This window comes from Coturnix japonica, chromosome 20 (genome assembly GCF_001577835.2).
Source record: "Coturnix japonica isolate 7356 chromosome 20, Coturnix japonica 2.1, whole genome shotgun sequence".
Lineage (NCBI taxonomy): Eukaryota > Metazoa > Chordata > Aves > Galliformes > Phasianidae > Coturnix > Coturnix japonica.
This window is the reverse complement of record NC_029535.1, coordinates 10,071,565-10,097,715: the sequence shown is the minus strand read 5'-3', so window position 1 is coordinate 10,097,715 and position 26,151 is coordinate 10,071,565. Positions and strand designations below refer to the sequence as shown.

The window sequence follows — 26,151 nt, the reverse complement described above, 5'->3', positions numbered from 1 at the left end:
TAATATAAGACAAGAAAAAGGGAAACTGACAGCAATCAACACAAAGGATAAGAGTTATGAAGTGTAGAAAATTAATAAGGAAAGCAATAGCCAAAGGAAAAGAAAAATGTCTGGGCTGGAGTTCTTTGGGGGGGTGAAGAGTTGTGGTACCGAGGAAATCTTGGCAGCAGATAAGGGTTGTTCCTGGATGCAGGTGGTGAAACGAGCGAGTTGAACTGGGGAGGTGACGTCATTCCTGAGCAGTGCTTAACAGTCAACATTAACATCTTTAAACTGAATCTAGAAAACTTCTGTCAGTACTTCTGAGGGAGGCATTGGAGGCCATCTCTGCTGCTGAGGGTGGCATACAAGATGGGCTGACCAGGTATGGTGCTCACAGACAGCACTGGGGAAGGGATAAAAAAGGAGATGAAAACTAATGGAGGAGCATCATGGAAGTCACTTCTTCCATCCTGTCTTTCTCTTTTTTCTTTTGAATTAATATGGGTTGAGTGTAGCCAGACCCCAGCAAAGCCTGCGGTTCTGTGATAATCACATTTCAGAAGCGCTCCTTGCAAGAGAGCCACAATGAAATGGGGATGCTCACAGAAGGCTTCTGCAGGGATCTGATACAATGCGGTGCTTCCAAATCACTGGTAAAAATACACATAAAATCACTACTGAGAAAACGGTAACACGATGAATATATCCATGCCCAGAGTCAGAGAATAATAGCAACACGTGTGTTCCCAGGGTGACAAATGACAAAGAAGGTCGTGTTGTTTTGAATGATCCCTGGCAGTGATTGTACTTCTGTATGTCTCAGCTACGAGGGATGGGAATTTTTGATGCAATTTGGATATTTACATGTTGAGAGAGAAGGTGGATAACTGGGGTAGATGCAAAAAGAGGTTCAGAACTTACAAATTACTGGTGAATGTGAAATTTCATAGAGGGAGAGAGAACCCTCTGGGTTTGTCTGAGAGTGTTTTGGTGACGGTGCACCAGAATCTTCACGCACAGACGGTACCAACCACCACACTCCCTTTGATCAGAAAATGAGCAAAACGAGACTGACTGGCAGTCAGAGCCAGGCAAAATCAGATTGGAACAAAAGGCACCAATTCTTGAGAAAAGAACTGTAAAATTCAGAAATGTTCCTCCCAAAACTGTGAAAAAAACAATAAAAGTTGCATTATTTATGCGAGTAGCATTTTCCTGGCTTTTTTTCCTCTCTAAAGTGTAAAAGGGAGTAGCAGAGGACGAGGATGCTCTGAGGCTGCCAGCACCCCCACCTGCTGTGCAGGGCTGTGCTCGGTGCTGCAGAGCTGAGCAGTGCTGAGCACCACGACTGCTGCGAGGAGCTGGGGGCTTTTCCCAGTTTTGAGTACCATGACCTTCTACATCACGCTAATTGGTGATGGCAAATGGCTCTGCTATGGAAAAAATCGCGTGCAGCTCCAATGAGAGGCAGTGCTGCTATGCTGGGCTTGCCCTCATTCATACACTGCACCTTCCCAAGGTGTCCCATGTTGACAAAAGCCCCGTTTCTCACAGTGCACTTCAGTTCTTCAAATGTTTGCCCACATATCTCCATGCAGTAGCAAGCAACAAAGCACAGCCAGCCTTGGCAATGAAGGGAGGCGTTGTGCCTGCTGAGCTGAACCCTGGAGAAGACTCCACTGATGGCAGATGGAGCTGAAGGCAGACGAGCTGAGTTTGGCCGCTGTGTGTATCAGAGGTGTGGCTGCTTATGTGGGCCTGGAACATGAGAACATGCTGACAACGTTTATGTCACAACTGTATGCATTTAATGAGCATCTCATCTGAATTATTAATGTACAGTTCCCCCAAAAAAGTATTTTGATGCTATAAAACCCATAAATTATTTAAGTACAAGCTGCAAGTTTGTAAAACCAGCATTAAGAAGGTAGCTATTGCATAGATGGTTTAACAAAGGTATCCTTTGTAAGATATATAGGCTTATTTGGAGGGGGTTTAGTTACTGGGAAGAGGTCTTTCCCAGGTAAGTTATATGCTTCTTGGCTGCAGCAAAGGGAACGTAATTTCTTACTTTGTCCTTCCTGCCAGCAAAGCTCTGGACGGTCTGACAGTGCTGCTCAGAGTTGTCTCCTCAGCGCTTTGTTCACTGCAGGCAGGTTTATAAACCACCTACACGTGAACAGGGCTGGCAGTGACAGCCCAATTGATACCACAGCTGGATTAACTGCCAGTGCACTTAGGAGACAGTGAAAATATACGGCCTGAGAAGGCCTGAGCGATTTGCTTTGCTCACTGCCCGTGAGTGGGAGCTGCGATTGGCAGTGCCAAAATAGTGCAGCAAGGATGCAGTGTCTGCAGCTACAGAACGCTGGGAGTTGGCACCATTATGCACAGGAGCCTTTTCCATTTGCTGCATCTTTTCTTATGACCAGAGTCAGGCACAGCAGTCAGTCAGGTCATGCTCTGGGGTCGCTGCTCTGCATCTCCTCGTGTGTGCACACGTGAAAACTGCAGAAAGCCTCTATAAACCAAGTGGCATGATTTGCTGTGTCCTTAGAGCACTTGCTGACACTGTATCTGGTGCTGATGGACACTGCAGATCAAATTTGCACGAACAGCAATAAGGACTACAGCGGAGGGAGCTTAACCTCAAAGAGACTCAGCAGCTGACACTCTGGATGTTTGAATTACATCTGAACTAAGCCCTTGATTAAATCTTGGCAGTGCCAAAAGCTCAAAGCATCAGCTGCAATTGATGCTGCTCTTTTTCCCCTCATACTGCTGAAATACTTATTGCAACGTGCAGTGCATCCATCTCACTACATTACATTGGTATGCAAAGACAAGGGGAGATGAGGCAATAAAGCCATCAGGCAGTACGTGGTCAGGCACATCTTCTTGGCTTCATTCACTGTTCTTTGTTTTTTTGCCTTTCTTCTTTTGAAGTGTTTCCAAGCCTAAGTAAAACTGCTTCCAGATGTGCTCAGTTGGAAGTTACAGAAAGTCATGTTAGCACCAAGACTATCTGGGTTCTGTGCTGTACCTGAATAGAGAGCTAGTCCCATCTTAACAGCTGCAGTGCTATCAACAGCAAGAGGGCCACAGGCAAAGGTTTTAGTTCTTCACTGCCATTAGCATTCTCTTTCCCCACATATTTCAGACTATAGTAGTTAGGGAACTCCTCTGACGCAGCCGCGCACTGAACCAGGGGCGCCTGGTAGGACGTGGGCCGTTTGTCGGGGCGGTCAGGGCTGGATCCATCCGTGGGCCTCTCCCCAATGTACAGCAGGCTGCGCTCCTTGGGGTCGTGCTCTGTTCTGAAGAGCTCGTACTCTGTGTGGGGCAGCCTGATGCCCAAAGCCAAGCAGCCGTTGGTTGGCGTTATATCCTGCTCCACACCGATGCTCCAGGAGCTCGCCAGCCCGCAGCTCCCTGGTTCAGAGGAGTTCAGCATCGTCACCGTCACCTGATCCATGGGTGTCACCCGCGCTTGTGTGACTTTGAAAGCCAGCTCCATGCCCCCCCTCACCTTGGAGGAGGGGACGCCCTGGGTGTAACGCCCAGATGCGTAAATGGTGAAGGTGGGCTGCTTGCAGAGCGGGTCAGAGTAGTGGTAGTAGTAGCCCTGCCAGGTGTGGTTGCTGCCATGGAAGATGAAGTACCGAGTGAGGAAGAGCACGGCAGGGCGCACCTCGCAGCGGGTGCTCACCCAGCTCCCGCTCAGCTGCACCGGCAGCTCAGCCTGGGCAGGCAGGATGGGCGGGTGGTGCTCGTCAGCTCTGTAGATAACCCCGCAGGCCGGGCAGGGATGCACGTGGTGCTGTGGGAGACAGAAAATATTCACATCACCCAATATGCCCAAAAACCCCTTTTCATAATCTTTTAAAACCCCCATTCCCACACCAACATGTCCAACTGCAACAAACTCAGTCCAGCACATCCCAGTAGGTTAAATGCAATGAAGAGCTCCGTGCCATTCTGAGCTGAGGCTTCGCACACAGCAGTGGAGCTGGAGAAGGCCACGAGCTGCTGCAGAGCGCAGCCCTGCGCCTCCGCCGTCCTTTGTCCAACAGAGGGTTTGGGCAGCATGGAACACCTCCTGGTCTGTGCATCACAACTGCTTTACGTCTCGTTAAGCAGGGTTGGAACGTTGTGCCATTTCCAGAACACGAGCTAATCTTTGCTGAACCGCTGTATGCAGCAAGGTTAAATAACTCAGTAGTTAACTGGAGAGTGGGTAATTTACATGTGAGTTGATTGGAGCCTACTGTAATTTAGTCATTTTCAGCTTGTTTTACTGCTACTGTCACATTAATGAGTGCTGACAGTACACAGTACATTATGGCTAAATAATCCCAGAAGTTGGCACATGTATCTGCTCTCCTTAGACAGGAAATTCTTTGATAATGAAAGGTAATTTGGGGAGAATGGGTTTCTTTAAAAGAGGTATAAATTTAAGGGAAAAAGAGTGGTATTTTCATCAAGAGGGTTTAAAAGCGATCCTAGCATAGCTGTGCTGCTCTCAGTAGCGCAGGCTGAAGGATCTGAGTCCAGTGACCAAAAAAGATGATAGAAAAGGCCGTGCCCGATGCACTGATCACTGTATGGACACAAAGGCAGCTGCCCAGCTCCCTCAGCACTCACTGATGTGAAGAATTCCTCCTGTATGGCAGCTCCTAACGATGGCCAAGTGGTGACATCATGCGCGGGTGCACCGCAGAGCTGTGAGCTGATTAATTACAGTGCTGCACTCAGAGAGTGGATTTCAGTATCTTTAAGTTCGGGTTTAAATTAACTTTTCGAAGTGTTTATGTTTACCATCTGGTTTTGCTCATATATATGGGTTTGGCCCAAGATTACAGAGTTTCAACCAATTTGGGAAGGTTACTGTGGAGGAGGAGGAGGTGCTGCTCTGTGCTTTTCTTTTTCCAGGCTCAGCTGCTGTCATCCAGCGTGTGGGGAAATGCTGCCCCCCATAATCTGACCCAAAAGAATCGTTGTTGTTGTTTTAACTCAGCTCCATCTGTCAGAATGCAGAGAGGTTCCCCCCATCTCACTGCTCAGTCATTTCTGAATGGATCAGCCACTATTCAGATGAAAATGTGCCTTCCTGGAGATAAAGGAACCTGCTGCAACCTATGAAACAAAACAAGAAGCCAGCAGGGCTCCTGCTCAGCTCTGTTTCTGCCACAGAGAACACTTGGTTCCAGTGTAATAGCATTTCTCAGAGCAGCTTCCTCCTCTAATGGCATTACACAGAGCAGTAACAATTTAATGGCAGACACTGGCTTCCTTGCTCCTCTCTGAAACTGAAGGATGTAACGGAGAGGGATGGGAGGCAAAAAGCAGAGTGGGCAGCAACACGCAGCCTGGAGCCTTCACTGCCTGTGGGGCAGGAAACCAGGAAATTGCATTTCCGAGGAGAGCAGAGCCAAAGAAAAGCCATTAACTGCAGCACCAGGCGAAGGCAGCCTGACTGCTGTGCTTGCTGAGTGCTCGCCCATCCCACTCCAGCAATCAGGGACAGGGGAACCCGCATCTCCTGGGGCTCAACATGCTGGCGATTGGCATTTTAACAACACAAAACTTCAGAGTGCTTTGCAAAGCCCGTGAGCTGAGCACAACACTTACCACAGCGCTCTGCAATGGACGCTGGTAACCCGTGGGTCGGTAGTGCAGCCGCTCCATCCAGTCCGTGTGGATGTCTCCCAGGTACAGCTCTTCCACCAGGCTGCTGCCACTCTGCTGGAGCCCAGGCAGGGGCTGGTGGTGCCTCTCCACCCGCACCAGGCTCAGCTCGTGCATGGCAAAGCCCAGGGCTGCAGTGCAGTCCCGCTCGGTTTTGGCACTGAGCAGTTCATAGAGGGCTCCGGGGGCCCAGGAACGGCCCGGGGGCAGGAACCCACTGCAGCCCTCACCCGAGCTTTGGTTGATGCGGGCGGCCACCTCCGTCATGGCCTTCTGGCTGTGGAAAACGATGCCCACCTTGTGCAGGTGGTAGTCGGCCTCGGTGGCCCCGCGGGTGATCCAGGAGGCCTGGCGCAGCCGCAGCTTGCCCTTGATGATCAGCGAGTAGGACGGCTCACGGCAGGACGGGTCCCAGTAGTAGAACTGGAAGGCTTTGAACAGGCGGTTGGCGTAGAAGAGGTACGAGCGGGTGAGGAACTCTGGGCCCGGCCGCACCTCACACCTGGGGACAGAGGCAGAGCTGAGACACCGGGTAGGGAAAGGAAAGGGGTAAGGAAAGGAAAGAAGGGTGCCTTGTGGGGAGCGGGGCTGGGGAGGGGAGAAGTGTGGGTCACAGGGGGTGTGGGTGGGCACGGCAACATGGGCTGACTGCAATATCTTCCAAGAGCCATCACCACAATGCAATGGCGGTGGGGACAGTCACTGGGTGTGATGTGATGCTCTGTGCCCAGCGGGAATAGAGGATGGAATCGCTCTGCAGCCCGCTCTGCCCTGCGGCACATGGAGGAGGGCGGCTGGTGGTGGGGCTGGGCCGGGTTGGGGTTCACTCCTTACCCGGTGGAGACCCACTGTCCGTCCAGGCGGGGCGGGAGCCGAGCCGCGATCCTGGAGCCGTCCTGCAGGTGGCGGAGCTGCTGCCGGCACCGCGGCTCCCAGCGCAGGGAGCGATCGGCGGCTGTGAGCGCTGAGCGGGGCGGGGAGAGAACGGGCGGATGGTCAGCAAACACACACATACACATACAAATACACACACAGATACACACACAGCCCCGCGGTTATCGGCCCCCATCTCCGGTACCTGCAGCCATCGGTCGCACCGGCGGCACCGCATCCCTCCTTTGTCCCCGCAGCCATTGCGGGGCAATAACCGAACCGGGAATTACGAGCTGGGAACGGCGGCCCCGCTGTCAGCCGCCATCAGGACGGCACTGTGTCACTTACCTCATTTCCCATAACAGCGGATGTTGTTGCCTATGGGGACGTGTGAGCACTAAGGTTACACGCTGAAGACCTTTTCCTGCACGCACATCAATACACACGCACACTCCCGTGTGTTATTCACTCGCAGGCAAACGCCCGCTGCCCTCCTGCTGAGTTTCCCTGGGGAAGGAAGGCGGATTTGCCTCTTTGAAATGGGGACCTAGCAAAGCTCCCACATCCCCATCGCTGTTCGTGCCCCACACGCGCCCGGACGGGGCTTCAGCCCGAGTCCGATGCACAGATTCAGCCACTTTTGTACACAGCGAATGTCTTACACAAGGCAGGAACAGCATCTTCAACATGTGCAGATGTTACACAGAGACCCTGCAACCAGCACAGGGAATAACCGCACGGCACAGGAGCGCAGCTGAGCAGGAACAGCAGCAGCCGAGCGACCCAAAGGCGCTGCAGGAGGATGATGCTCTGTGAGCTCACCACGCGCTGCAGAGCAGGAACCGGCTGGAATGAGACATTATTGGTGCCGAGGGGTCTCTCTGGAGCAGACTCACAATTGTTCTGTTTTAATCATCTGTGAAGGGCCTGGCAGGGCGAGCAGGGACAGCCTGCTCCTTCTCAACTGCTCGCATTGCATCGTGCTTCCTAAATATCGGTTCTTGTGAGCCCTCGCATGAAAACATGACAAACCTGAACACAAAGGCCTGGCTACTGGTTAAGGCTGCAGCCTGGCAGCTCCGTGGGTACCCATCAGATGGCACCGTTTGTTCTGTGCTCTCACCCACTGCAGATCATAGGGGCCAAATCTGCTCTTGCTTCCAACCACGGAAGGGCCCTGGAGGTGTTGGTGCGGTCTGTGGTTCCACCAAGGCAGCAGCAGTGAATACAGCCCCGTGCTGAACTTGCTGACTGCTGTGTGTGTGTTTATTGCGGCAGAAGCCTCAGTGTTTGACTGAAGCCTTATTGCTGCTTTTGGCAGAGACACTAAAAGTCTGCATTATTTGAGAGCACAGACACTGTGGCAACAGCATCACAAGGTTCTGACACATTCGATAGGAAAGGGAATATTTTATGATCAGGATCAAACCCCACAGGGGAGAAATGAAAGAAAAAAAGCAAGAAAAAGTGAAAACAAGAACCGTGCAGAATGTAAATATTTGACGTGACGGGAATTCCTTGGGATTTTATCTTAGCTGAGCATGGGACTCCGAGCTGAATGCATCCTCAGACCAAAAGCTACTGGATTGTATCCAGATTTTGTGGCTGCTTTTCTCTCTCCAGTCCTCCAGCCCAGCCCCACCAGATCCAAACAGCGTTTCAGCTTGGAAAGGTTCGGCTCCAGACCTAAAATCTGTAGCTCGGGCACATTTTGATTCCAAGAGCAGCATAAAGTGGCTGTCACTCATGTGTCACTCTGTCACTCAGCCCCTGGGGACGCCCGTCAGCACAGCTCCTCTCTCCATCTTAAGACAGACACAAGCTGACTGCATGATAGAGCTCTTGGGCAACAGGGGGGAGGAATTAATGACAATTCATCTTCGAGACAAAAATATTCGTAGGAAAATCTAAAAAAAACCCTCCAACTGTGATCTCTTCCACTCTCCTGTTATCCTGTCTGTCTGTATTGATTAACCACAAGCGTTTCCAGAGAGCTCCTCAGTGCAGCAGCTAGACAAAACAGGATCTTTTTCCAGCCTTCTGGTGCGTGCTGCATCCAAAGCACTGGCCCAAGGTCTCCAGGCAGAAGGGCTGCACAAGCACTCAGGCAATTAGGAACAACAGGCTGATCCCTGGAACCAGCAGAAACTGGACCAAGTCTTGAGACAACTGCAGTAACAAATATGAATCGACTATTCCATACTCCCATTTGTATAAGCAACTGTTAGAAAGAATCAGGCCCATGGCATCAAATGATAGAAAGGCAGAACTGGAAATTCCTACGCAAAGTAAATTCTTGGTAAAATTAGGACGAAAGATTCCTAGGCAATGGCCAAGCCTGAAATGAGAACCTGCCACAGGAGCTGTGCTACACATGTACTCCGTGCTGCAGATTCAGATTCGTTTCTCCATTCTGAAGGAAAAAAAGTCCCATCCAGGAGAGAAATACTGCAGTGTGCTCTGCTGGAAGCAAACCTTGTTTGTGTTTCTCCATGCAGACTGACTTTGGAAAAAAGCAAAGTTGAGTCACACATCTGTTCCTTTGTAAATGGAGGAGAAAATGCCTACATTAGAGTTGGCACCACATTAGTTACTGAAGATGAACTCTTCTCCAGAGCTAGATTGCTTAATCTGTTCTGTTATTGCCTCCTATGGCCAGCATTTATTATTTCCATTTATAAATCTAATGTTTCAGTTGGTCACCCATTCACAGGGATAAGATCAGCGCCTGAAGTCATGGAGCATTACACATCTCTTCATTTAGAGATGACCTAAAACCTTTGATATTTTTCTGAGGAATGTTCGGACTGGAATGAAATGGGTGATAAGAAACTTATCAATGTATTCTGCTTAAGTAAATTGCACTTATCCACACAGACTTCATTAACAGAGCAAAGCAGCGTTTCCTTAGCATTTTTCTCTCCTGAGAACATGCAGACTGGATTCTGGGGTAGCCACTAAAGGAATAAGGATTCTTTCAAAAGCAAAGACGTCTGTACTGAGCAAATCAATTTCTTTTGCATTTGTGTGGAGATTAAGCCAGTGGTGCTTTTTATTCACTCAGAATAAGGCATTCCCAAGAGAACAACTCTGTGGGAACAGATCTATTTTATTTTATGATATTATAAAGTTATAAAACTTAAATAAAACCCACTGGGGGTGGAGCAGTGTATCGCCGCACAACTCTGCATTCTGCTTACATTCAAACTGAACCCAGTTTTGGACAGGTCTTAAGCACATGCTTAAGTCTAATTGGTTTCAGTGAAACTTAAGCATGAGCTCCAAATTAAACCAGTTCATGAGCATTTTTCCTGATTAGTAATGCCTCCCTGAACTGAAGCCAGAATGTGGTCAAGTGGTTGAGGGATGATGCCAGTGCTTTCACTGGAGTTCTGTTTGGCTTCTGGAAAAGTATTTCTATTATTCATCCCTTATTTTTCAGTAAAGTGGGCATAGATAGAGCTACTTCACTAGACTGATGCTGTCTGTGCTGCTTTGAATTCACTAGATGTTTCTTTGTATTCTTTGAAGAGTGGCACAGTAAACCTATTAGATGTGTTAGCTATCACTGCAGAGCAGCCCCTTGTGACCATATACAACGTTCTGCAGATCCAAAGAGGGAGCTCAGCTCACTCAGAAGTCCCAAGCAGCTCCGGGTTTTGGAGAAGAACTTTCTGAAACATAAATTCACCACATAACTTCAAGCATAATGGAAAACAAGTCCAGACGCTGCATTGTATGGCTTTAGCCTGTCTTCTGTGGCTGTGATCATTGTCTGATTTGTCTCATGTCCACAATTAAAGTCATGGAGCACTTGTGGTGAGCTGTCTAGGGGTTTTGAAGGCACTAGAGAAGTAAATATTTTGTTCTTGGAATCATGGAACCATTTATTTCTCCTGTAAGTGTCATGTCCAGGCGTAGATGACAAGACAGATGGAATTTGTAGGAGGTAAAGGGAGAAGGGAGAAGATATTCTCTCCTCCATGTCAGAGATCTTCTTCAGTGTAAACTACATTTAAATAAAAAGGCTCTTAAAACTGCTCTCTCTGGCTGTTTACGCTGAAGAAAACCAGACCTGACACTGTAAATAGGATTGCAGGGCTCGATCCCGCTTTCATTGGAGTCAGAAATAGGAAAGATCCCATGACTGCAACAACACAGCGTCAGGACCTTATTCAGAAGGTGCCTTGCTCCATAAACTGGCATGAATACTCCACTTCAAGAACACAGCAGTACAAAGGAGAAATGGGGTACGACACGTTCTCTCGCCAGATGGAGTGAACAAAGCAAGGCACAGGAAGGCGAAAGACACAGAAATGCTTGAACTTTTCCTACTTGAACATCGATGAGAACTTCAGTTTGGTTTTGGTGACACGGATGAGATCCCAGTGAAACACCTGGACGGTGAGAGATGGGTGAGAGCAGCTGGAGAATCAAAAGCAACCCAGCTCAGCTCCATGCTGAACAATACCCCAGGGGTAAAAGCATGACTCAGTTAAATTCTAACCAGAATTCATGTTCTAACCAAACGGGAAATAGGACATCTATCTTCCGTAAGTTAGACAAGATGGCAACTCAATAGAGAATACAGTGCATGGTTCTGAAAGTAATGGCATACCATCATTTTGACTCTACAGCACATCCATGGAGTTCTGTCAATACCCTCCAACCCCTGCACAGACACTTTACCAGTGGCTATTGTGGCTGCTTTTAATAGTGATGGCTCAGCATATTTTCTCGCAGAGTGCTTTGAAGAGTGGAACTGGTAATCAGGCAATGGCTTGGCTATAAAATGCCAACCTCATTTTAAACATCTAAATCACTCACATGGACCATAAGCACAGAGAGGACCACCCACCACATAACATTAACATAAATATAGCATTCCCCCAAAGCAAAATGAGCAACTGGAACTGGCGGGAGCTGAGAGAAGAACAACAGAAAATGATTAGGGGGTGGGAGAGATTGAGTTACGAAGTAAGAATTAAAAGAGCAGAGCACATGCAGCCTGGCTGAGTGACAAGTAGGGAGAGAGATGGACATGATAACAGCCTATAAATATTCACAAAGCATAAACACCAAGGAAGGGAAGGAATTCCTTACAGCGAATAAAGAGGTTCTGTTGGGAGTGAATGAAGAGTGAAAAAAATGTGCCTTGTATATCAGTGTGAACTTCTTGAGGCACAATCCAGTAGGCAGCACAAGTCCACTTGCTTGGCAGGATTTTGAGGGATTGAACAAAGCTTTAGTACAGCAGGGAATAACCCGCTCTTGGCAGGGAGCTGGAGGGATGCTGAGAGTGGCCTTTCAGTCCCCCACTGCCATGGAGCACTCTCAGTCCCCAGCTCCCACGGGAGACAGCTGCTCTCCTGTGTAAGCTCATTGTTTGCCCTCCTCCTCCTCCTCAAGATCGCCTCCGTGGGTTCAGAAATTCATGCCAGAGGCACCAAGGCATTTAGGCACATAAACATATAACAACTGCAATAGGTTCTAACTGCTGGACACAGCTGGGAATCCCAGTATGTCCCCGCAACTCACTGTTGGAAACCTAAGTCCAGGAAATTAGATTATAAACCCTCTAAAGCAAGATTGTTCCTTTTGTTCTCTCCTTATTTAGCACCTAACACAATAGGAGTCTTGGCACTGCTGCAAGGATACTGTTTATAGTAATAAAAACAGGATCTAATGGGATCTAATAGTCTGGGGCTACTCGGCCCACACAAAGCCAAGGATAAGGAGAGCATTCAAAAGCACTCATAATAGAAGGCATCCTCAGAAATAAACACATTCTGCACAAAGGTGATAAACTGATACACGTTCCACACCAGAAATATGCGCACACTTAACACAGAACCACAAGTGACCACAGAAAAAGGTTACCTGTTCAGCTGAAGCAGAGGATTAAAGTTACTTCTCACATGTGTTTTGGGGTCTGGGTGTGGTTTCTAGATAGCCTGAAATTTCAGCCTACTGTTTCTCCTGTCAACATCAGCCAAGATTTGATGTGTTCCAGCTCCTCCAAACACAGACGACAGATGCTGAAATCAAAGTTGACATTCAACCTACGCACTGTATAATCTAATAACGGGACTTGTGCTACTCAAAATTAACAAAACTTGGGATTTTCTTTCCTTTTTTCCACAGCAAAACAAACTATGAAAACTGAGCTGTTCTCTGAAAAATATGAAAAGCTTTAAAAAGTGTAATTGTGATTTTGTATTAACAGGTCAGAGGAGACACTTAAAGACGTAACCTGCCAATGTCCAGCACCTGTGGCTTCAGTGTGACCCAGGTAAATGCATTTCCCTCAGTGGGGAGCTGGGTGTATAAGCTGATCCCAGAGCACTGGGGTAAAAGCTCCTTGATGTGGACAAGACCAAAATGTCACATTTTTGACAGAGCTTCATATCAGCACAGAAGAAACCATGGGGAAGTTTTTCAGTGATGGATCAAATGGCTGCATTCAAGTTTAAAGCTTTAATTCATGAGCCAGACTCAAGCAGATTTCTTTGAACAGTCAGTGGTGACGTTTCCCCTGTTGATTTATGTACCAGCACAGCAACTGTAGGACGAGAGACATTACTGAACTGATACAATCAGGCCCTGCGTCTATCAGGGCCATGGGAGCTGAGCTGCATCACAGCATTCCCAGGTTCAGACCAACTCAAAACCATCAGCATGAAAGACCGTATTACTACACCATCACAGTGCTAAAACTAATGATGATTGAACTCTTTTATCACTTAACAATCTGGAGGTTTGGAATTTCAAACAGATTTTTTTTCCCCTAATACACAGAAATACAACTTTCCCAATTCTGCTCTCTAACGTATGAGACCGTCGGAACTCTCTAAAGGGAAACAAAACCAACCCAACAGATTGCAGCTTGCTGAGCCCTCAGATGTTACACAATTTAAATACGGTAGAGAGGAAGCAGTTACATGAATCACATTTTCAGTTGCTGGCAGCAACCTCAGCCTATAGAAGAAGGGTTACACTTTGGAATTCCCACTTTCTCACTGTCAGTTCCTGGTTAATGATGTATCTGAGGTGCATTGTCTTGAAATGATGAAATTAGGAAGTCTCTGTTTTCACGGCCTTATCCTCCTCAACAAACAGGTAAGAAAACCAAAGGAACTGGCTGAGGGCGCTGTGTAGGTGCTTCCTAATTTTGAGGTTGATTTCAGCAGTGATTGTATCTCATCCATGAAAGCGTTGTTTTTACAGATGACACACACTGTGTTGTGGGGAAACACAGGATCCCATTGAAAGCAGAATCTCTTTCCAAACTTTGTTCTGCCAGATGCAGCCTCCCCAAGCACTGGATTCCAGCTTTGGTTTTCTTCATTGCAATTTCTGGCTTTTGAAAATCTCCTTACTCAACAATTTGTGCTTGTGGGGAAAATACAGAAACCACACGATTTTTTTTTTTCTTTCACTTGTGCTTTTTTCACATCTCAGCCTTGTTTTTATCTATATCCACATACTTTGAACACGGCTAAGCTATAATTATGGAAGAACAAATAGAGTCAGATCACACAGCCCAGCAGAATACATTAGTTGTTGTTTTTTTGGCCAACTCAAGAACTGGAGAAGTAAAAAAAATAATAATCCCAACTTGGAAAAATTACATTAGTAAATATTGCCCAAATGAAAGATCTGAACCAAAGAGATGATGTGCATTTAATAGCAGACACATATGTATATACACCCATAATACATATGCACACACCTATATTTAATTCAGTGCTACCACATAGAGGATTCTCTTCCTATTCTCACAACTGAATGCAACTGCTGATGTTATCTTACCCCAACACTGTCATTTTCTAACTTAAAAATAAACTCTGAAAGTGTTAAAGCCACGTAGGAGAAGCTCCACATGAAAAATAGCAGCGTCGTGTTATTGGAACGCAAAGACTTCAATGAAAGCTTGGGTGAAAACTTAGCAAGTCTCTGGGGACATTTCTAAGAATGAGTGATTCTTTGCTGGATGGAACTCCCAGATCAGGTCCTGTTACCTAACTGAGGGGTTATTTCAACTAATTATGCACTGGTGTCATGCTGATGTTCAGCTTCATGCTGAATTCCCAGTGCCAGTCTCACACACACTGCAATCCCTGGCAAACCTCGCTCTGGTTTTAATGAGCTCTGGAACCAACTTAGCTATTCAAACACATCTTTTAGGGTCCAACTTCTTACTGAAATCAGTGGAAATTCTGTCACTGACACTAGATGGAAAAGCACTGGGCTTTAATTGATTGGACTAAAACTGCAGGGCGATCTAAGAAAGCGGTATTCAATTAGACTTACATGAGTAATCTTACATAATGCAGCACAGCAGATCTCTGAGCAGAGCAACTGGAGCTAATGAAATCTCTAGAGGCAGAATATGTATTTCTCAACCTGTGGATTCTTCCGTCTGGGGAACTGTGTATGACAAAGATCCCAGACAAGGGAACAGACAAGTAACCCTACGTTACCATACAGAGACTTAGAGACTTTCTGTGGTCCGGTCCGTTACTCCCAGTGCAAGTAATTCCCAACAGCTGTCACTACACAATTCCTCTACAACAGTCACTAAATGGAGCCCAGAGTTTCACAGGCAGTCAGTGCGATATTTGGCTGCCCAGAGACTCAGATGAGCAAAGTAAGTGGCAGAAAAGAATGGAAAGAAAGGAAACCCAGCTTTGGCACAGGGACACAGGGACACGCTGCCCCTTCTTTCCACCTGTTCAGGGGCACACAGCTCCACCCGAGGGTCTCCCAAGCATTTCCCAAGGCAACCTCTGTGTGAGGATGAGGAGCATCCCCAGGTCCTGCCCTCTGCCACCATCAGAATCATTTCTCCTGTCTCACCGCTCCGCTGTCTTTGTTCTCCCACCCGGTCTCTTCAGACAGAACCTTCACTTCTGCAGCCACTCCAAGAACTGAAAGGCGGCTGCAAATACTCACCCTGCACCGCTCGGGGGTCCCACAGCCGCGTGCCCGGGGGAGACGCTTCAGCAGCGCTGCAGTACCGGACAGGTGCAAACCGGGACACCCCCCGGCACCAACCACCCCCCGGGGAGCAGCAGCTCGTGCTGTTTGTTCTGCGTTGCTCCCCGTGCCGCGTCCCGTCTCGCGACTTCCCCTCCGTCTCCCCGCTGCCGGTTCGCAGGGAGGCGGCGTGCAGCTCCCCAACACTCTCCCCCGCTTCCCTCCGCTCCGGGGCTGCACATACCTACGAGCAGCCCGACGAGCCACCAGCCCCGGACCATGTTGGACGATGCTCCGCTTCCTGGCCGTGATTAGCGCGACCGCCGCCGGTGCCCGCGTTGCTCAGCGGGGCGCAGCTCGCGACGGTGCGGCCATGGGACGGTCCGTTGCTCGCGGGGCGGCTCGGGAGCAGCCACAGGCTTCCGAAAAGGGGTAAGAAAAAAACCAACAAGATATTAAAAAAAAAAAAAAAAAGAAAACCCCCCCAACAACTTCTCACGCCTACGCCGTGAAGCGCGTCCCCTCCGACTGCTGATAGCTGTAATGGAGCTTGGCAGCCACAGGTTCAAGTTGCCAGAAGAGGTGGAGACTCCGCCGCCCGCGCCCCACACGCGGCCGCGCATCGCACACGCGGAGCGGGGCGATCCGTCCTGGCGCCTACGGGCGGATCCCGGCGGGTCCAGCGTCCCCTCGGCGGACATCGCGACCACCTGAATGGGGACGGTGTCTCTCCTCATCCCACACGGCAGCATGGCCACAGCACCGCCATCTGACCGCAGTTCGCTTCACCTGCAGCCCTCAAGAGACACCAGCGTGCACCCCAAAGAGCCAAAACGCATTTAACGACCTCTTGCCATCCCTCATGGCTGTGGGTGCTGCTTACCGAGCTAGGCCCCCAGGGTGGCAGTGATGGATGGAAGGCCTATAACCAGCTCTGGATTAAAACGTATCTAGAGCAAAATGCACTTTTCCTCATCTGCATCAGTGATTAGCAATGAATGGGAAATGAGATGCTGACTAGAGGTGACACCAGTCATTTGCTGCCCTTTGAACAAAACCAACTAATGTGTGTCCCAGTAACGCATGGACTGGGATGCCTTGGGAAGCAGTGAGGGGAAGGGGCCAAGCTGTAATGACTCGGATAGTTTAATACTCATTGCAGTGCCTGCGCTAAAGGCTGAGGTTTAGCGCTTATTTCCGGACTGAAAAACTAGACTCAGTCTTTTGCAGATGAGAGAGGCACAAAGCAGAATGCACACATGCCCACTGCACGATCCCAAGGCTCTGCAGACTCGCTTCCCCTAATGACAGTGGCTGTTTCACTCCATGAATGGAAACATGAAGGCGAAAAAAAGCTGCTCTCCACGTTCACAGCAGTAACATGCAGATGGCGACGAGCAGAAGCAGAGGCCCCGTTCCCATGTTTGCTGAGCAGAGGCGTTGGAGCCCTGGAGTGAGGTCTCAGTGAGTGCAGCAGTTTTATTACTTTGTCAAAAATAACACATAACATCTTTAGCGCAAAGTGGGACAGACTTATCTGCCTTGGGTGCCTAAAGAATTAGAGTTTAACGATACTTGCCAAGATAAAAATAACAAAGTCCATTTGTAATGCAGACACTCCTTTCTCTAGCTGATGTTTTTATCTCTTTTTGTTTCCCAAATTCCCCAGACCAGTCATTCTCGGTAAATGTCCAAACTGCTGCGGTTTTATTATATTTACAAATACATCAATTATCACACGCATCGGCAACAAAAAAAAGCCAACCTTTTTAATGATGGTGGGGAGAAATGGATGGTTTTACAGTCGGTGCCTTGAGGAAGCAGCACCCAGAGCACTGAAGCAATGCCAGGAGATGGCACAGCTTCCACCAGAAGCAAACCAGAAGTTTCTGGCTCTGTATTTCTCCTGTGATTCTTCACACCTTCTGACCTGTAATCCTAATCTGCTTCAATCCTTCTGCAGTAGTTTGACTATGGGGCTTTTTTATTTTGAGGGAAGGAGTAAAACCAAAGCATTTTCAAAGCATCTTTTACACAGGTGTAAACTATTGTGAGTTTTATCCCATAACCATCAGACTAAGGAGGCACAGTGATTTCATTCCTATAGCTCCTTTCATCCCTGCAGCTCCCAAAGGCCTTTATCAAAGCAACCAGGTTACAGGCAGTTTTCCTTTGGAAGGATTCCTCGTGCCACTGTGGTGCTGCAGGTCTGTCTGCACACAATGCAGTGCTCTGCTGTGCACCACCCCATGAGGATGAGTGCCACAGCCTGTTAGAAATGCAGGAGGATTTAGATAGGCAATCAAGTCTTCCAGCCTGGAAGCCTGCCAGTACATCAGGCTTAAATTCTCAACTTGTGTAAAAATTGCTGGGTAATCTTCAGTTCCTGCAGAGGAGCAGCAATGTAAAAATGCCCGTAATTTTTATTATCAAATAATTACTGACTACCTGCTGGGCAAAGCACGTGGAGGGAAACAAGTGATTGCAAATAAATAGCCTGTAATTCTAACAGAACTATGCGGCCTGATTTAAGCATTCAAAGTGAATATAAATGGTTCCTATTCTGTTTCAGGAGCACTCTGCTCACCGTGCTGTAAATACTAACACAGCTGTGGGGTAGCTGGGAACCAGACCAAGGTGTTTTTACATTAGCTATGCTTCACTTGCCTGGCACCTTGTGTAAATTCATCTCTGTGCAAAACAGGTACAGAATATTTGAACTCACAATCATGCACTCTTGTCAGGAACACAGGGCAATGAGTTGCCTAGCCCCCGAAGGCCAAATATTTTCTCTTCTCTTTGCCAGACTAGTAGGGATAGGCAACCACACATTAAGGCAGAAGGCCAGGAAACCAAAGATTAATAGGCTAACAGCCATGAAAATCCTGTTTGTCTGAAGAAAGAGATCCTCTCAGTAGATACTCGGGTCCCCAAAAAGTCCATGGCCATAAGCCATAGCAACTCCACTTCTGAAATTAGTTCTCTACGAGGTGGTACCAGGGAATAGAGAGTTTGCAGAGCTGAAAATGCTGGGTGTCCTGAAAGTGCTGAGTATGTGCATTTACAGCTAATGTTTATCCTGTAGAACCACTTGCACTCTATTTTAGTTTCAGGGGGAGCATTTTATGGGACTATGGGAATTCATATGCCCGAGCTGCTTTCTAGGATAGCCTGTATATTTAGGCACAAGACTGCTACAAAAGCATGAGGGAAAGTACGATATTAAAAAGAAAGATATTTCTTAACATTCAGACTCTGTTTTCAACCAGATCGTTTAATCTGCTATGGATGTTCACCTATAAAATATTATTCCGCTTCTGGATAGAGTTTAAAGGCACAACCAACATCTTTCCCAGTGTTTGTCAATGGCTTTCAAACCATGGCTGCTTTGACAAGTCTCAGTCAGGAATAGTTGGAATTGAATGGTGAACTTGGGGCAGGGGGTGCCTTGTGGGAGAAGGGCGACACAACCCTCATGGCAAGAACTTCACCAGATCTCCCTGGGAAACTCTGGAGGGAGCTATATACATTTAACACTCTTTGACTCACCGACAGACGTACCGTAATGCAGAGCTGGCAGGTGGGTACAGACAACAAAGATAGAAAAAGCTATAAAAAATAAACAAGCCTGGAAAGGATTCTCAGAAGAAGATAAATAAAAGGTGCAAATTCCGTTTCTTTCACTCTTAAATAAAAACAATTGATATGGCCAGAAGATTCTTTATCTGAAGTACAATGTACAGAGCCTTTATTCATTAAATCTCATAACATGGCCAAATTGAGCTAGTATTATCTTCCCCACAGGGACATTGCATTCCAGGGATGATATAATTCTCCAAACACAAAGCTGGTGTCATCAGTGCCAGTCCCAGGACATCGCTCAGCTACATCGTGCAGCAGAGAATAGTACTTCCCCTGCTGTGCAGTGTGCTATATTATTGCCACTCTCTTCAACATTAGTAAAGAAAGCATAACATTGCTTGCCTCTATGTCTTCTGCCTACCTGACATCAGGCAGGTTTGTTTCCTCTTGCTCTTTTTGTGCCTGGCATCAGGCTGTTTGGGCGCTGCCATTTGAGGCTGGTGGTAGATACTCACTGACTGCAGCTGCTTTGGCTGCCTTTGTCAGCCACCTTCAGCTGGTGGAGCGGGGAAGGACATGGCACCGTCCTTAGCTTTGATCTGCTCACTGAGAAGAAGCCTTTAAGAAAATCTTGCAGAGTCATTTAGCAAATACCCAGTACACTTTAAAGAGTAACAATAGGAGAAAGTGTGTATAAGCTTTCCAGAATACCTGGCTCAGTATATGTATTTCTATGCTAAAAAGCACTGGGGTATTATTTACATGCTTAGCTGGGGTTTGTCTTTTCTGGAGAAGTCTGGACCGCTACCTGTTATACTTGGCTCATGAAGATTTAAATAAGAATTTATAGACCCTAAACCATCTGCAAAATGTCCCAAAGCTTCAAGGCCAATGTAAATGCAGTAGGGGTGGGGGGGGGGGGGGGGGGGGGGGGGGGGTGCAGGGGGGCAAACCACAGAAAGAAAAGGTTAACAAGGTTTCTCCTTGCCTCCCCCTTGGCACATTTTATAATTAACTTCGTAATATCTAGGAGCAAAGACTTGAAGCAGATAAATTTCCCACATCCTTGGAGATAATTGCAACAGTTTGTTTAGCGCATTACACCAGAAGCAACTTGGTTTGGTTTGCAAGTTATTGAGAGTACATGTACCACGGGGCACTGTGGAGAACTGGCTTCACATCTCGGCATGAAAGCAGCTTGCTGTGATTTATATAATCATGCTAATCAGGAATGCACATTAATTCAAGGTCTCTTTTGGAGCAGAGGAAAGAAGAAAGCATAAAAAGTGAGCCAGCTTTCTATCTCGTGCAAGGTGCCACTGTTTTCCAAAGTGTGAAGAAATTGTGTCTTTAGTTATTAAAAGGCAGCTAGAGGAGAGCTCTCACTGCATGTTGCACCGAGAGCCACAGGCAACTGAACCTTGTGCCCCCAGACTCTATCAGCATTAGGGAAATTTAAAATTAAAATAGATCTTGAAACTCTAGCCCAGGTTTTCTTCTGAATGACAGATCCTTCCTGCCCTCAGTCCGCCACATTTCTCCAAGCTTGAAAACTGACGCTTCCTTCTTAAAAGCAAAAAGTGGGGAAGACGTCTGTGGTCTGGTGGTTACACCATGGGGCTGGAAAGAGGTGTTGTTTCACATCTGGGCTGAGTTTTTCATTCAGCATGGACTTGATCCTGCCAGATACTGAGCACCCATTGATTTTTCAAGGCCGAGCCCCCACATAATTCATGTGAGTCCAAGCTCTTATTCCAAAGCAAAACCTGGGCCTGTATTCAAAATATTGGTGCTGCTTCTGTGGTTATGCTGCTTCCTTCACATTCCCAGCAGCCCAACATTAATTTCTGTTCTCCCCTCTATTGGCATGAGACCTGGGACAGTCATGTTCTAACATTTGACATTTCCAAAGCCCTGATTCCTTGTAAAAATTTCACTTTAATACTGTGAGGTTTAGCTTTTTCAGATAAGTGGGACACCCTGTTCTCTTCCATTTCTGCCCATACCCAGGAAGGGAGAAGAATAACAATCTGGAAAGAAATTGCTTTCATTCTTATGAATTGCAAAATCACCACCAACTCTGAGTCTTGCTAGAAGAAAGGATATTGTGTACATACAGATGCAGGCTGTAGTGTCTTTGTAGCAGCACATGGCTTAGAAGGTGAAAGCAAGCATAATCGTGTCTCTAGTCTGTTTACTAGACAAGTAATAAAACATCTTCGAGGTTTATTAGTGTTCACTTATTAGTACTGTGGAAATTCAGGTGCTAGCGTCTTATAAATACCATAGATATGTGATTTAAAGTCTCTTTCCTGTGGACCTTGGTGGTGACTCTGAACTAAATCTAAGGATTCAGTAGTAAAGGACAAAACAGCAGGTCTATTGTCAGTGGACTCCATGAGGGTCCATGGATCCTAAAAAGCTGGAAACGACCACTGAGCTCAGTGGATGGATTATTTAGATTGGATACAGCTCTTCTTTTCATGTGTATATGTAATCCAGTTTTCAGTGTAAGATTTCAGTTTAAGAAGTGTCAATTGCTCCGTTACATGCAGAAAACTGCACAGATCTGGCTGACTGCAAAGGTCTGTGGCCTCTGCTGTTTTGCAAAGACAAAGGAAGATGAAACTTGGGCCATCAATAAAGAAAGGTAAAAAACAAAAACATTTGTTTCTTCAGAGCTTATGGTTACAGTAGGCAGGTGTTAAAACAGATTGGAGTGTTGAAAATCCAAGCTTTTCTGTGGTCCCTAGTCTAGAGCTGTTATAATGAGGCTTGTTTTGTCCTCATTAGGACAATCATTTACTCTTTACATTCAGGAAGATAAATGTTTTCAAGGAACATAATGATATCAGCAAAGATAAATTACAAAGGCCACCAGCCAAATTCATGCTACTGTGAGAAATGCATCATAAATCGTTGCAGCAGACACGTCTCCTCTAGAAGCAATGTTAGCATACACCTGCTCCCTGAGCGAGATCCATTGCGTGTTCTGCTTCTGCAAAGAATGAGAATCATCTATTCAGGAGAGCAGCAGCCAGGAGCGGTGCCCCATTCAGGAAAGCACTTAATCACTTACTTAATTCTTGCTCTACCCAAGAGGTACTTAAGGACACAAACTTTGGTTCAAGCCTTATATATACAGTATCCTTTCTGGCATATCCTTGTGTGCCTGAAATATTATTCCACTATGTGCATCAAACCAATGGTGGAATAAGGGACGTCTTCTGGGTGCCTTGGATTACAGAGCACACTTCCCTCTGCAAGTGCCCCATGGTATCTGGCAGCTCAGCATGCTTCCCTGTGTGCCGTGTTGCAGAAACCTTCCTTGCTGCCCCATAACAACCACCAACTGTCCCAAGCTGCTGACCTATTAACCAAACAAACTCTGCTAAATATTGCCATGTGTAAGTGTACTATTATTTTTCTAATTGCTAAAAACATGTCCTTCCTGCATTCAATAGCCTTTAGAAGAGATTGTTAACATCTGGGTATTTAGCACAATAGAGGCTTTAAACTTAAAGGAACATTGTCCAGGGTAGCCAGTGAATTGGGCCATATGTATTTCTTTACAGATGATTCTTTTCATGTTATCCATGTTATATTTGAAGCTGGAAGTCAATGACCCCCAGGGGGATTCAGTCTGCAGACAGCATAGTTCATTATACAAAGAATAGACCTGAGGGAAGATAGGTGTAACCTCAGACAGGTGAAGAGGGGCTTGGGTTTGGACTGTCACGTTTTGCTTGTGGTGTTAGTGGTGAGGAAGTCCATTTTATGTATGGGCATAATAATTGTGAAAACTTAATTTTCCACCATTAATTACAAGAGACTTTTTCCTCCCACTTCTTGCTTGCCTCAGAGGACAAGCCAGTTTTATTCTTCTTTCTAGCAGGCGTCAGTTCCTGCAGTTGTGAACTGGTTTGCTGTTACAGCATTTGTATTTTATGCATGAAAAACAGATGTCTTGACCCAGTACTGTTGGGGGGATAGATTTCTTTGGTATTTGAGCTATGAAGATGGCAAATTTCTTCTCATGTTGTATTTTGTAAAGCTTTGTTTCTACAAAAATACCTAATCTTAAATCAGGCTGTTTAGTCATATCAGTCCTTTTCAGCCAATACAGTCTATCACATCAATGGCAGTTTAGGTATTCCAAAATAAGATGGTTGTAAATCTGTACTCCGTACTGTCTCACTAGAAAGCTTAGAACCTTAGGGATAAATTACTCTCTATTTTCAGGAAAAAAAGATCTTTACCTCGCTATCCAAGTGAATGTGTGCTGCAAACAGTGCTGATCAGGCTCAGGAATCAGGCTTTCACAGAAGAAACTAAATTCTATGTCTTTCATTGCCAGCTTATCTCTTTCACTGTATCACCACTGCAGCATCACACTCTCCAGCTGCCTGCTTGCATGGATGCTAGGAAATCACATATACAAGAATGACGAAACTCCTTGTGATGCAGCTGCATGTGGATGGCAGAGATCTGCCCCAGGAGACAGTGCTGCGAGGAGCTGCCCATCCCAAAACTCAGAGCTGACAGGGGACCTTTGATCCTCCAAAAACACAAAGTGCAATTGATTCTTTTTGGTTACAGGCACGACTGTTGTTACTTTTTCTGAGCAGGATAAGGGTGGTCCAGATGTCCATGACAGATTTTTGCATAAGCAATTTGCATTTTTGTTTTTCTAGCTGTTTGCTCTTCTTCTCTGGCTTAAAGAAATGTACTGGAGCTCCAGGTGCTAGTGGGGAAAATAGGAAAATAATGTTTGTTATTATTCATTTTTGTAAGGCTTCTAAGTACAGAACAACTGAATGCTTTGAGAGAAAACATATGCAAAATTATTTACCTTTCAAAGCAACTCCAGTACATGAACTCAAAGAGCCACAGGTGGGTTAGTGTTAGATATTCGTAATAATACACAATACGTTAATACATATCATCATAAATATGGTTAGAATTTGGATATCTCAGGTCATATTTGAGTCCCTTCTTTCCTTTTACACAGAAGGAAACATGAACTACTGAGTTTACAAATATTAGTCCACCTTCTGGCCATGCCAAAGCCACGGTTCAGTGGTAGGTGTGCTTCAGCCTTTCACTGCAGACCACAGCCCCAGTGGGCGATAGCCACCCCTGTGCTCATCAGAGACACTTGTTTCTCAGTAACCAAAATAAGCAAAACCAGTTTCTGAGTCACTTCTTATGTTAGTTCTGGAATATCAAACGTAAGTTTTTCATTCTCATACTTCTTGATTAATGCATTGAATAGCAACTGTTGGTTTTTTTTTGTCCATTTCAAATTTCAATCATAGAGGAGTGACCCCCCCACTGGGCATTTTAATCTTGTTTCTATGTTTTTAGAGGAAATTAAATTTTAATTGCTGCAAGGTAAATTCATCTAAAACAATGATTTTCAATTCATCCCACAAACAGTAAGAAAATAAAGATAATTGTGGGGCATTTCCTGCTGAAGAAAGAGAATAAGGACTTTCTTCCCCAAGTAATATACTTTTTAAAATAAAGTATTTTTAAAGATTACCGTTATTGTATATTTTTAAATGTCAGTTACTTTCAAATGGCCGGCTGAGCCGACTGCAGTAATTGTTAGGAAAATATTTCTCTCCCCGTCTCAGAGATGACTTGCAAGAACTATAACTGTGCTTAAGGAGAGATTAAAACGTAAGAAGAAATTGCCATTGTGAATTCAATAGCAGTCTGAAAATATAAATCCCAGCTGCACTAGCGGACTCAGTATGTGACATCTGTGCTGCTGCAGTGTGTGCAGCTTGTGTCCATTGAAGGACATAAACAGAGTGCTTATAGCGTGGCCTGTTACTGACTTGCATGGCAAGACCATCAATTTAGGTATCTAACCACTTGTACTTGCCCTTTCATTATACACTGGGGCTGATCTTCAGATGTTCTGACTACACCATACTAAGCTGGGAATTTCAAAAGATGTTGCACTCTGGCTACCCTGAAATCAAGGCAACCCAAAATGCACACAAATTGAGACCCAAACATCTGCATTTCCAACAGTATTACCCACAACCATTCAAATTTTAGAACTGAGATCTTATATTGCCAAAGATTTCAACCTTAAAAATAGCTTTAGACTAAAATTTCAGTAAGATTTACTACTGAAAACTGCTCTGTAAGCAGCAAGCAAGTAGCTTTTTTCTATTAATGATGAAAGAATTGAAATCATTCTGTGGAGCAAAATCATAATGCCTTCTACATCAGTGCAATCATAGAAAGAAAAAATAGTGAAAAAAATATCTCTATTATATAATCCACACATTAGCAGGTGGAAAAACAGCAACATAATTTAGCTTTCGACACAGAAATGTCTTCCTTGGAGCCAAGAAAATTCACTGTGGTGTTTAATCTGAACAGTTGCCAATATTCTGTCTGTAATGGGAATCCAGTGGAAACTTTGGGGGAGAAAGAATTAAAGAGAAATGCCACTTTCAGTGCAGGAGCTTTGTCTAAATACATTCCATAGGGGCTAGCAGGGCACAGTATTAGGGATGGGTCTCTGATCAGCAGGAGCATTGCCTGGTACAGGGGTGCACTGGTTTGCATTTGGGAAAATCTGCCAGAGTAGGACAGTAGCTGACATCCCGTTGTGCCTCTACCAGATGGAAAAGAAATGACCATTATCAGTTCAGTCTTTAGCACAAGCAAAAGTAGCGTCCCAGGCCCTGAGAACTACAGGTCCTCCAGACAATGGCTCCCCAAGCCTGTGGGCTCTCATACACACAAAGATGCAGCACACACAGCCGCACACATGTGGTGCTACCACTCTGCCAACCTTCTGGACCAAACAGTTCAGTGATGCTCTGCAGCCACCCTGTCATGCCGCCTTTGAAGCTGATGCTCATTTCTTTCTGTCTCTGGAAATGATCAGAGGATTCACCCACTGTGGCTCAGAGGTTCCCATTTTGAGGAACCACTGGATTTTGATAAAAAGTTCTCCGGATTGAAGTAAAGCCCAAGATGTTCAAAGGAGGCAGGGAGTTCAGCTCCCACTGTCACTGA

General features: G+C 46.2%; 1 protein-coding gene across 2 annotated transcripts; it reads right to left on the bottom strand.

Annotated features, from left to right (window-relative positions):
• Nucleotides 1-1,767: 1,767 nt before the first annotated feature.
• On the bottom strand, nt 1,768-16,102 carry APCDD1L (APC down-regulated 1 like). 2 transcript variants are annotated; one of them, XM_015881756.2, is made up of 4 exons: nt 15,767-16,102; nt 6,505-6,634; nt 5,614-6,172; nt 1,768-3,802 (listed from the first exon to the last, which is right to left on the bottom strand). In XM_015881756.2, exons 1-4 carry the CDS (start codon nt 15,801-15,803, stop codon nt 3,038-3,040), a joined length of 1,491 nt encoding a protein of 496 aa, XP_015737242.1. In that variant the 5' UTR covers nt 15,804-16,102; the 3' UTR covers nt 1,768-3,037. The 2 variants fall into 2 exon arrangements, with proteins under 2 accessions (XP_015737242.1, XP_015737243.1); XM_015881757.2 differs by lacking the exon at nt 15,767-16,102 and adding an exon at nt 6,749-15,528.
• Between the last annotated feature and the right edge of the window lie 10,049 nt (nt 16,103-26,151).